The sequence below is a fragment of the Punica granatum genome, chromosome 6 (assembly GCF_007655135.1).
Source record: "Punica granatum isolate Tunisia-2019 chromosome 6, ASM765513v2, whole genome shotgun sequence".
Classification (NCBI taxonomy): Eukaryota; Viridiplantae; Streptophyta; class Magnoliopsida; order Myrtales; family Lythraceae; genus Punica; species Punica granatum.
In genome coordinates, this window is record NC_045132.1 from 23,767,214 (window position 1) to 23,779,928 (window position 12,715).

At 40.9% G+C, this 12,715-nt stretch overlaps 1 protein-coding gene and 1 long non-coding RNA gene across 3 annotated transcripts; both read right to left on the minus strand.

The window, feature by feature from the left end:
• Positions 1-231: 231 nt before the first annotated feature.
• Positions 232-4,199, minus strand: LOC116211053 (zinc finger protein CONSTANS-LIKE 14). 2 transcript variants are annotated; one of them, XM_031545246.1, is made up of 4 exons: positions 3,082-4,199; positions 2,150-2,353; positions 716-984; positions 232-629 (listed from the first exon to the last, which is right to left on the minus strand). In XM_031545246.1, the coding sequence occupies exons 1-4, from the start codon at positions 3,940-3,942 to the stop codon at positions 527-529; spliced, it is 1,437 nt and encodes a 478-aa protein (XP_031401106.1). In that variant the 5' UTR covers positions 3,943-4,199; the 3' UTR covers positions 232-526. The 2 variants fall into 2 exon arrangements, with proteins under 2 accessions (XP_031401106.1, XP_031401107.1); XM_031545247.1 differs by having other exon boundaries at positions 716-981; positions 3,082-4,168.
• Positions 4,200-8,357: 4,158 nt separating this feature from the next.
• LOC116211054 lies at positions 8,358-9,443 on the minus strand. The gene is made up of 2 exons (XR_004157611.1): positions 9,182-9,443; positions 8,358-8,566 (listed from the first exon to the last, which is right to left on the minus strand). It is a non-coding gene; the product is annotated as an uncharacterized LOC116211054 (long non-coding RNA).
• Between the last annotated feature and the right edge of the window lie 3,272 nt (positions 9,444-12,715).

The following is a 12,715-nucleotide window of genomic DNA, read 5'->3' on the forward strand; positions in this document are numbered from 1 at the left end:
TTTTTCAATTTTTTTTTATTTTAACTACCATTCAATTCAATTTTAACACTAAATTTTCTCAACCATTCATTACTTTTTACACGATTTAATAACACAATTACTATTTTCACACAACTATTCATTATATTTTCTCATTTTTTTTCATAATTCAATACAATTATTACTTATTTATTTTTTCCCTCCGCCTTATTATTACAACCCAATTATATATATATATATACATAGTTGAAATGAAGTCCAAACAAGACCGTAGTTTGCATGCTTTCTTATCATCTTACCGTTTCACCGAACCAAAAAAATGCCAAATATGCCTTAGACATTCTAACTCCGGGGTAGGCTGGCAGCCAGGTAGAAATGCCAAATCGAGCATGATCTTAGACTGATGTTACATTGACTGCTCAAATTATACAATTAGCGTGTGAAAAATCTGCCTAAAATAAAGGGGGGCAAAAAGAATATGTACAGACAAAACAAAGAGGGACCGGACCACCGTCCCTATCATCTGTCCATGAGCTCGAGTTCACAATCACCCATCGGGAGCTGCAGTAGCCTTGACAAACCTACCTTTAACCCGCTTCCTCGTGTCCGCTCTGGCCTTCCTAGATTCATACCTTATATGCTTGTCATACCTGCAGATAAACAGAGGAGAAAGCTCACGAGACGATAAAGAGGAGCAGGAAAATGGGAGGAAGCCGCCGTTAGCAACTGGAGGTACCTTCTGGTTTTCTTCTTCTCCTTGTAGCGGAGCATGGCACTATCTCTGTGCTGGGCCAATAGGTCCACATTGGCCCTCCTCGCCGCTGTTGTTCTCCCGCTGTCGCTCCTCACGAGAACAGGCTGATCAGCAAACTGGTTATTATCTGTAGAAACGGTGAAGCCTTTGGGCTTAACAGGGATGGCATTGGGGGATGTCCTTGGGATGGGCAAGTTGTTGCTCTCGGAAGTTGCCGGTCCTTGACTAGCTGCGGGGTGCTTGTTCTGCTGCTTTGGATGCGAAAACAAACATATCATACAATGCCGGCAGTTTGCATGTACATGAGATAGAAAATGCAAATCAAGCAACCAATGACACCAGAGGTGAAAATCAAGCGTTAATGAAACCCAACAACTGGATCAAGCAAATCTAGAGAGGATCCATGGAGATGGAAATCGCCGTTAAAGTATGAGAAGAAGATTACGAAAACTGAATTTCCCAAATTTCAGCGAGGAAAGCAAACATGCTACCTCCCTCCCATGTAGAAGGTTGCTGTAAGCATGACATAAGTACGATGCCTAATGTTCATAAATACTGAAAGGACGACTGACACACCCCATGCATGCTAAGTGGACCTCATCCTTGAGAGAAAATCAATAGAGCAACATGAATTGGAAGGCCAAGCTGTAAATGCATGTGTGAGTCCTGCACTTCTTAAATACAAATACTTCATTTTCCATCATTACTACACTAGATTGAAAAAGCGCATCGCCCTTCAACTGCTCATGGACAACCTTCAGCTACCGTCCTAGGTCACATGGATTTAAAATAACCAATTGTACAATCTACTGTATAAAATCCTTTGCGTCACACTGATTGCCGGGGTAGGATTATATTACTCATCTATTTTTGGTGTTTGAGGTGAACATAGTTCTGATTTACAATCTTCTTTGCCCATGGGTAACTAATTCCAGGGCATCCTGGACACAGTGCCACTGGTATCTTTTCCAAGATCGGTAAAAACTACACGAAAACTCAAGTAGCTAAGAAGTTTCAGATAGTTTATGCAAACATTAATTCTATCTTAGCTAAAGCTCCAGCAACAGTAACTACAATCATTATCAACCACCGTGGAAGATGCAACGTTGCATTTTCCGGATGTGTGGAACCAATACAAGAAGAAAAACACCACTAAGGAATTTTAAGACCATTGCTACTTATCATCATCTTGCTGCCTTAACTCAAAAGCCGTGCTGTTCAGCCTGAATCAAACGCAGCATGAGCTTGAAAGCGAAGTAACGCTAATAGGCAGCACTAAAGCCCACTAAGTAGAGCTGATATTGTGTAAGAAGATGGTCTGAAGGCTATACAGCATGCAACATAAACTAATAGAACAGAAAGAGCACGCCCAAGTAAATAACAATGTCAGTAGCATCAGGGCATAGGAACTCTTACGATGAAGGATGTCACATCCTCGTGAGCCAAGGAGCAGTTAAATTGGTACATATCTTCCAGAACTTTTGTGCTCGTAAACGATGACTCTTTCAAGAGTTCGCCATAACTCTTGATGGTAAAGCCTGTATCATTTGTAACATATCCGACTTCTAACAGACCAGGTTCTTCATGATCCCTCAGCTGTCCCAAATTAAAATCCCATATCTGCAAATGCAAATAACATGTCAGATGAAAGAGATAATTGCACTGAGATAGTAAAGGATTACACATAAGCCATAGGCCCACTTGAAAATAACTAAATGGCTCCCAGGCCTTAAATTTAACAAAGAAATGAAGAGACCATCAAAATTGTAACATCGAGTTCTAGGCGCTCCTGTACAAAACAAAAGGGAGCCCATCATTGAAAATGCTAATGAGGTAATACCTCAGTAAATCTATAGTCAAACAGAAAATAAGGCAACAATAAGTTATGAATAGCTAGGGTTTCAAAATCTCTCTGAAGCTTAGATAAAATAATATATCCTAGATCTCCCTCGAATTTGAAATGTCTAAGACTCTAAACCCTTCAATAATAAAAAGGATAATGCGAATAAGAAAATTCATAAGCATTTTGTGGAGCGTTAAAGACATCTTTTTGTGGATCTTTTTTAATCACCCAAAAGAACAGAGAGAAGCGAGATAATTTTTTTCAAATTTGAATCAGCTGTTAGCATCGACATCCTATTTGGTCATGCTAGGCTCATTGACATGATATCTTGGGCTTCAACTAAAGGGTCCAACCTCCCTGCCAAAAGCTTAAAAATATTACCCCCCCCCCCCCCCCCCTAAATCGAGCAGGCATCGGCCTAATTGGACATCACACAAAGGTACCTAATCACTGAGCCAAGACCACTGCAGAAAATGTCCATGGGAAAGAAAGGAAAAGAACAAACCTGAGCAGTCCTACTGGGATTACTCTCCCATTGGGTGTTTCCCTCAGTACTCTCCTTCAAATCCATTGGCCCCGGCAACATCAGTAATGACGTGAATATCCCCTGTTGTTGCAACATCTGTGAAGGAACAGTACCCACAGCGGTGTTGCTCGCACCATCACCAAATACGCCAGCGCCACTCCCATCAATATTCCCTTCCCAAGCATTTATATTGGGCGTCCCTGGGACCATATTTTCTCCGCCACCGCCTTCGCCATTATCATTGCCACCGCCAGCACCACTAACTACGTCCTGCTTAAGCAGCTCCAGCAACTGCTCATGAATGACCCGCTTAGACCTCCCAGTGCCGGGGTCCTGCCTCTTCGAGGCATTCAAAATCTCTCCACAGCTCATATTGGAGAAAATCAACGGGTTGTTAGTCGGTACGATCGAGTCCTGAAACCCATAGACCACGTTCGGCATCAAGGGGTTCATCTGGCCAGTCGGACTGGGCTTCTTCTTTTCCAAATCCAGGCCCCAGAGAGCTGCCAGCTCAGGCGCGGAAGGGCAGCCTGAGAATCCCTCCACTGGCGTGCGATCATGTGAGGCAGACACAGGGCAGCTGCCATGGGCATCCCAATCACACTCGTGACAAAGCACCAAGTTGTCCGTCGAGCAGCGGACAGAGACCGGTTCCGCACTGCAGTTGTCGCAGATCTGTGACCGCGTGTGCTTGCGAGATAGCAAGTTTGCGGAGTGGACATGCTGGTCACAGAAAAGACAGAGCTTTGCGGAGTCAGCCCGGCAGTAGAGAACAGCAGCTCGCTCACTGCAGAAGTCGCAGGGCGCGCTCACCCCGGTTCTTGATTTGGGATTCACCATCTATACGAACTCAGAAGAGAATCTCTCGAAGGGCTAAGCTAAAGTTCCCGTCTTGTCAAGCAAGAACGAGCGAAGGAAGATGATGCCCCGTAAAGAGGAGAGGAATGGAGAAGGGGAGAAGTATGTGTGAAGGGAGTGGCCGAGTGATGGAGGGGACGTCTTTTCAGCAAATTTTCTATTGTTTCCCTCCGTTTTTGTAGTAACAAAAACATGTGAAAGTGCTGGGGGAGAGTTGCTGTCGTTAGCTGCCCACACCCCCACAGTTGATGATGAGGGATTAAAGGGTAATTTTAGTTTCTGAGGTAAAGTGGAGCCCACCAGGGAAAATATCTTTTCCACCTTTTCGCTGAGCTGGCATGTCAACTCAAGGAGTCTTCTTCCCAGGCCAACATCTTGTTACGGTATACAAGGAGAAGGCTTTGCGGAGAGGACCAAGTTTCTTGTTGTGCACACAATCTTAACTATTAATCGAGACGTGAATTTGCAACAAGAACCAGTAATACTAATAGCATTTCTTCGGGTCAATATTTTACGGGGAGGAGAAGGCGAGAGGGTTTGAATTTTTGGACAGGGTCCTCAGTTCTGTCCGCACCGCATCACCGGCTTTCGAATGGTCAGCCAAAGAGGCCGGAGGGATCACAATGATAGTGGATATGGATGACCAAAAGAGTTGCACCAAAATTATTAATCACATTGAAAGTCATCGTCTCTCTCTCTCTCTCGGAAAGGGAAAGAAAGAGAAGGGACAGCTCCCAAGTCGCTCATCAGGACGATTGAAGTTAGGAGATATATCACCAGGTCCGGATTCTCGTGTTGGATTTGGTTTGGATTTACCTGACCGACAATTAGCTCTGTAAGAGAGGTCGTATGTATATTTATGTGTGTGTGTAACTGTCTATATTATAAAAACGAGGAGAGCTGATCTGAGCTGAGAGGGAAAAAAGTAAGGGGAGAGGGATGTCAGGCGCACATGATGTCCGAGGAGTGGACGGCCACGACAACCCTTTCTGTCACTTTTATTGCCACATTTAGTAGGAGCTAGTGGACTCATCAGTCACCAAGTTGCCTTCGCCCATACCCCCAAAAAGGAAAGGGGGTAGAATAAATAATTCTCGATTTGCATTATCTTCTGGGTTGTTTAGCTATCTCAGTCCCCACCCGGTGAATAATATATTCCACTAATTTTTTTTCTGACCTCCCTTTTTGCCGATTAAGCGTTGAAGAAGAAGATTCTTCAAAGATTTTGCAGCACAAAGACTAAACTCGGGTCAATTGATGAAGATTATACTGGAAGGCAAGTAGATGGAGTATTCCCATCCATGAAGCATGGTGATAGTAGACGGAATCAATGTGACCAACTTTTGACATAATTTAGATCAAAAGAGAAAAAATTCTGCCATGATGCGTTGCCCAAAAAATCCGTATTGAGATGAACTAGGGATGATGATGGAAAGGCAATTTATGAAATTTACGACATATAAGAACTTATATAGTGTCTCAATGACAGAAAAGGCTCCACAATTCAGAAAAACCTTATGAGGCTGAAATATTGATCCGAAATGGGATTAGTTAGTTTGTATAAAATATTCGTCAAGTGAATTTTGAATATAAGCAGTTTGCACCCTATTGCAATCAATTATAACGATGATTGCGACGGAAGTAAAAAATCCTTGGATAATCATCATAATGGTGGGGCCCACCATTATGAAAAATCACGTGTTGGACATCGAGAGTTGATCTAATTCTAACTTTTTAAGCATTATTACGGGAGAAGAATTGCGGCTCTCAAGAGTCAGGACGCAAAAAGAGGATTGCCGTCATGCATGACATCACCCAGACCAGGGATTTCGGCTCTTGCCCACCGCCCTCGGCCTTCCTTTCTTTTACTTTCCTCCGGCCCTAACTGCCACGACCATCACATTCACCGTCCTATCCTATCCTAGGCTAAGAGTTCCTTTTCTCTACATTTTGCACCCCGAGGTTTTAACTCCTAATCCTCACCTCTTTGTACACTGAATGTTGCATAATATTAATGTATACCAGGTTAGGTTGATAAACATTTGACACCACTACGCCCCAACACCTTCATGTCATCCGAGATTACGTAAATGCCATATCACTTAAGCGTGTTAAATCACCTTAGGATATACAAAAAGTTCCCAAGTGAGCAGAGAGCCATAGACAGAACTCTGGGATACCATTCAAACTTTGGGATACCGAGTGACACAGAGACAAAGCCATGGGGTGAACAAAGGGGAAAAAAAAAAAACCTAATGTGGATAAGATCGATTCTTGACTTCTTTTGGATGGAGACAATCAAACAAGTTTATAGAAAGCTTCCAGAATTCCATTGCTATCGATGCTTCCAAGACCAAGGGATAGAATATGTCCAGATATTAGTGCAATTCTATTTTTGGCCAGTAGTCCAGTGTGTTTAGAACTACGGCGGAAGAAGCTTATACGCTTTAGCTTGATGATACTCTTGACTAATGGCCAGAGCATATTATTTGCACGCAAGTTTTACTTCTGTATTAATCACTGCACATGAACTTGGAATTTAGCTTGTTGGATGTTAAATCAACACAGATATTTTCAGGTTTAATCTCTTTATGTTATAGAAATATAAACTTCTGTTCACCTAAGTTTGAATGTTAAACAATTTGACATGCGATCTCATGCGGTGCAAGTAATTTCTATTTCAGCTCATTATGCTATCCTGATAAATTTATCAAGACAGAAAGTGAAAGTAGGATAGCAGTCCAACTCAGGGATCATGTAGCTAACCTTATCCAACTATTAGTTGATTCACACACATAAGGAGCACCCACATCCAATTATTAGATGGTTGATTTGACTCCTTTAGGTAGTTCAGACATCAGTTCACGAGCTACATCACCTAGAAGACACCTGGTACCTCATGCAGATTCACCCATCACAGAGTGTCACCCCCCCTCCCCCATGGATTTTGCAATCTCTGCATTATGGAAAGTTACGAGGAACTTTTCCCTCATCTCTTGAACTCTAACCCAATTGGCCATTAGGTACATAATCTATAATAGTGGTGGCCCTACCAGAAAAAAGGAAAAGACAGTCAAGGGAAGGACTATTATACATGTATACATGTGAATGTCATAGCCATACCATCACCTTTTTTTGGTAATTTTTGCAAGACGACTATCAATTTGTGCTCAAATGCACCATATCCATAAATAATTCCTCTCTCTCTGCATGATGGATTACTGATTAGAAGGTTAATCATTATCTTGGTATTGGTATACTAACTGAATTCTACTTATTTGAGAAAGGCGCACCTTATGCAGGAAATGGCCACTGGCCCACTACTCTCACATAAGGCACTTTATACTAGATTAGACTGTGAGGCTCAAATTTGAAATAGGAACTGACCTGGAAAAAGCCACCTGACCAACACCAACTCAGATTACCATCTTGCATTACCATCTTCTATGGATGCTCCCCTTGCATCCTACTTGCTTGGTGGTATTGTACTCTGTGCAAGCAATTAATAATTGCGAATCACATAATAGAAGACGCATCAACTATTTGTTCTATCCAATTGAATGAAACAATCTGTAATTCAACTATATGATTTCAGGTGCATGATATAGACAGAACTCTATATGGTTTGACAATATTCGAATAAATGAAATTAACTGTGGTCACTGTCATAGCTTCAACACACCGCACAAGTATGAGATCCAACACGGTAGAGGAGAAGTGGATACTTCAGTTAGATGTCTTGAACTTGGAATTCACACTGACAAGGAAATAACGTATAGGAATTGAATTCTCACTGGGGAATTATTAATAAAACAATCCTAAGATTCACTTCCTATGAATTACTAGAAAAACTTTTACCAAGAACTATGTTTTGTATTCAAACTTCAACTGAAATCAACTATGCTCACATAAGTTGCAGCAAAGACTTGCTTCACCCAAGATAGTCATGTTAATCCTGGTAATGACGTCATAGGCACTAGAAATTATAACTCGAGACTGACATCATTTTACAAATTTGGACTCTGATATTTTCGTCCACGCACCATCATGGTCAAATATAAGTGGGAATAGAAGATCAATCGGACTACTAAGATACATTAGGATCGGTAATGGAAAGAGTCACGGCAACAGAGGAAAAAACAATGAGATAAGCCAACCAGGTGCTCTGCATTGTTGTGACACATAATTAATAAAGCAAGAAAAATTGCGTATAATAGCAGAAATTTTTGATAGCAGAAATTTTTGGTTTACCAGTAAGCACTATCACAATATTCTGAACACAAGACCGACGACAGCATCCAAGCCAGTTGCCTCTTCCTCTCTAAGCAAGTTTATTAGATAATTAGTCTAACTAATCTATTACTTTAAAAGAAAGGGGGAACTTCTAATAATGTAGCTTTATACAAAAGCATCTCGACGATTTATTTCAGCAAAACAAGGTCTGGACATTTCGGAAGTACTCGACTGCAGTTATTGCAGTAGAGATAGCATCGCTAACACAATTTTACAAAGATCATATTCCAATTTTTCTTTTGCCAGGCCCATAGCTAAGAACCTCATGGGTGAAGACAATACAGAAAACCTCCTGGGACCAGCCTCCATATGACTGCAAGCGAACCTCAGATTTTACTTGAGAAACAAACTAAAACAATGAATAGGTAATTTCTGGAAATCTATAATCAATGGACAAGCTACAATCCTCGTCAACTCCCACTAGTGCAAGATTTTCTTTCCAACCAATACTAACTTATGCCTCTAGACAGGATCACTTAGCAGCATGAATTATTCAGCTCCTTTACTGTAAAAGCCATCGAGTTTCGTGTACCCTTTACTCTTTTCCAGATCCCGCTTATCCTCCTAATTCTCGAAGTTACAGAAGAGATAATCATCATAATCCAAAAACAGAGCTCAATTCTCTAACCAGATCACACGTACGCACTGCAATCAAGTATCGACTGCAACAGGCCAACTGGCCAAGCATTCAGTGAACCCTGAAAAGTATGCCAACGACAGTCGATCTTCAACAGAAATGCACCTTCTACTCGGCAACATTCGTAATCCACCACCATCTAACTCAATGCAGAGGTCATCAAGAGAGATGTGTCGATCAACTCATACACGCATATAAGATACAACACACAGAACACATCACACACGATCTTATTCAGAAACAACTAACGAGAAACTAGAAATTACTTTAAAAGATGATGATTGCCGTTACCTCGCTGAAAATGCAGCCGCTAGGAGCGGCATTACGGTGGAGTAGTCGCCTGTTCAGCGGAAATCCACTTCCAAACACGTCCGGGGGCGATTGAGAGAACCGATACAGCTCCGGCGACAGATCTCCCTCCGATAAACGGCAGCTCATCCTCGCTCGTCATCCTGCAACAATCCTCTCTCATTATTGCGAGCAAGTCGGACGATCAACGGAGATAGTAGAAATGACGATGACCGATTTCCAGATCAGTGAAAAGCATCCACAGAGCGCCAAAAAGGTTTTCCGCCGAGCGCCTTTATATAGTCTGTTGGGCCGGCTAGAGCGGGTCCTATGGGCCTTTGGGCTAGGCATTTGATCCACCAGATATGGGCTTGTTTAGCACTCGGCCCAGTTATCATTTCGATCAATTGACGCATATAAAAGATAGGGTTATGTTCCCATACTTTATTTTTCTGAGTTAATAGAAAAGTGCTTAGCTGAAATTGCTATTAGATTGCATAAACTAGGCATACCACATAGGAAAATATGAGATTACGAAAATTATCAGAGTTCGGTTAGATCTTATTAGTTTTAACCGATTTACAGAAGCATTGATGTGGTAGTCTGAGAGCATGTCAGACCCAATCGAAGTATGGATGAACCTCTTATTCTTATTGTTTTTTTTTTTTAGTGATATGAGTATGGTTTTCTTATTCTTATTATTAGTAAGGGCCTCTTGTGTTGAGTATATTTCCAAAGTGGGGGGGTTGATGGGTCAATATCAAAGAGAGGACAAGTCCCAATATCTTCCATTTTGCCAACCCAATATGCAGAGATCATCTTGTCATGTTTCCGTTCCTCTTGTGTTATCAGAGAGAGATCATCAGTTGGCCCCAACCCCAAGCCAAGCCAACCCAATTGGACTGTTTTATGCTTATTCTATGCCCCCAAATACAATATTAATTGTTTACCCGGCCACATTGGAAAAACACCCAAGAAGCAAAATCTTCCTTATAGACCGAGTAGTAAGTTTCTACTGGTTCCCGAGCGTACATTATTGAGCATCATGCAAAGAAAGATAACTAAACATGCCGTAAATCCCCGAGCATGGTGCCGCCCTCCTACGGGCATCAGGCAACCCATATACGGAAAAACAAATCGCTTCCCTGAAGGCATGCCTCGCCTCGACTCTCCGAACAAAATAATGAATAAAAGCCTGCGGTCATCGATCAAGAACCTTGAAAATGCCAGTTACGTTCTCCTGGGGGGAAGAAATAGGGACCGAGGAGTGAACCGATATGGGAACATTGACTGGTTCCTGGACCTCGAGGGAGGACATATTATTTGGACCCGTGAAACGTCGAATGTATTTTGAATTCAAAGATTGTGGAATACAAATAATCATTATAACAGAGAAATATTTTTTGTTGTACTTCATTCGTGGAAGCCATCATTAGCATTTCCCTTCATTTTCGGGGAGAATTGAGAGAGAGAGAGAGAGAGAGAGAGAGAGAGAGAGAGAGAGAGAGAGAGAGAGAGAGAGATCACAACATGGACAAGAAACAAAGTGGTCTCCCGCATCACTAGGAACAAGAACAAAACATTCTCATCATTTCGACACCCTCTCATATATAGCCTCATATATATAAATAGTCTAATAGAGTTGAGTCAAACGCGTTTTCCCCTCTCTTCATGCATATTATATAGGGCTAATAACCAAAAAATTGCTATATATAAATCGTCTAATAGAGTTAGAGTTAAACGCGTTTTCCTCGCTCTCATGCATATTATATAGGGCTAATAACAAAAAAAAATCCAAATTTTTTACATTTTAACAATTTTAATACGAATTTTTTTCTTAACCAATTAAATCACAAACTAACAATTTGACATTAATGTTAGCATGCCGTTATTATCTCTGTCAATTTTAATCGGAATCTCTGACTTGTACACGTGACTCGCAGTGATTGGTCTAGTGGGTCCCACATTTTAAAATATATATATTTAAAAAAAAGAAGAAGAAGAAAAGGTCGTAAGGCCAAAAGTGTGGAGGAGGAAGTGGCTGACGGTGAGTGGCGCAGTGAGGATTTCAAAGCCAGCCACCATCTTCCCAACCGAGGTCGCCAACGCTTCTGCTGTCATCGACGACCCCAGTTAAGACTGTTCGAGCCGTCGTGTTGGGGTTTTTCGATTCCAATCGATGGGGGCCTCGATGTTGGCCCCATCGCCCCAATTAGGGTGGCCGGAGACAATAGCCGATCGGAATGGTGGTTGGTGTCGAGACACTCACTGTCGGCCACCTCCCCTTCCCCCCGCACTTTCGGTCTTAGGGCCTTTGTTTTTCTTTTTTGTTATATTTTTAATTTTCAGAATATCTTTTTTTTAAAAAAATGTGACATCCATTCGGTCAATCACCGCGAGCCAAGGGGCGCCATCATGTACACTTCAGCAATTCTGGTTAAAAAAAAGGGAATATTGACTATGCGTTAACATTGTTGTCAAATCGGTAATTTGTGATTTAATCGGCTAAGAAAAATATTTCATGATAAAATCGTTAAAATGTGAAAAGTTTGGAAAATTTTTTATTATTACCTTATTATATATTTTATCATTTTTGTATTTACGTGTAAAAGATGATGAGCTGCCTAAAAGTATAATTTATAGATATAGATATAAATATATATATATATATATATATATATGTTATGATTTGACTTTAAAGCTTAATTATTGCGAAATTTAGGTGAGCGAAATTTAATGGAATGTCGTATGAAAAAGATGGAGGAAATTAATCGATTACGGATTATTAATTTATTATCATACATGTCAACTCTCTGACCAGGATTTATAATACAATATAGAAACTAGAATTAATGTGCAAATCCTAATACATATGGACATAGTCCTATGAAATAATTAAATTAATGTCGAAGAAAATATTTTAAGTTGATTATTATCAAAAGACTTAAATATATCTATATATATACACATAGAATTTTGGGATATGAAAAGGAGTGCATCCCGTGGATCAACAGCAAACTAGTAAGGAAGCAGCAAGCACGCCTCATCCCACCCACTAACCCACTAACTGAGGTGAGGGAGAATGAATTGGAATTACTCGCCTGCCTTCCTGCAGCTGCCCGCCCTCCAAAAAAACACAAGCACATTCCTCCTTCTTAATTATTTTTTTATATTTTTGTAATTAATAATCAAATATTCATTAACTTATGCCCTCTTAACTAATTCTTATTATTGAAAAAAAAAAGAGGTTTTTTTTTTTTAAAAAAAATTCGGTTAGGGGTGATGACCCGTGAAGTGAATGAGATGGGAATTCCAATCCAAAGAACCCAAACGAGGCAGAGGGGGAAGCAGTCAAGTAGGGCCATAAGGAATATTACTGTGCAGCATATGCAGCAGCTACCAAAGCTACAGACTGATTTTGGAGAGAGAGAGAGAGAGAGAGGGCTCTAATCTTTAATGTCAGAAAAACTGCAAAGAAAGTTCAGAAAGATTCCAACGCTTGAGACAGACAAGGCAAAATTCCCCATCCCCCCTTTA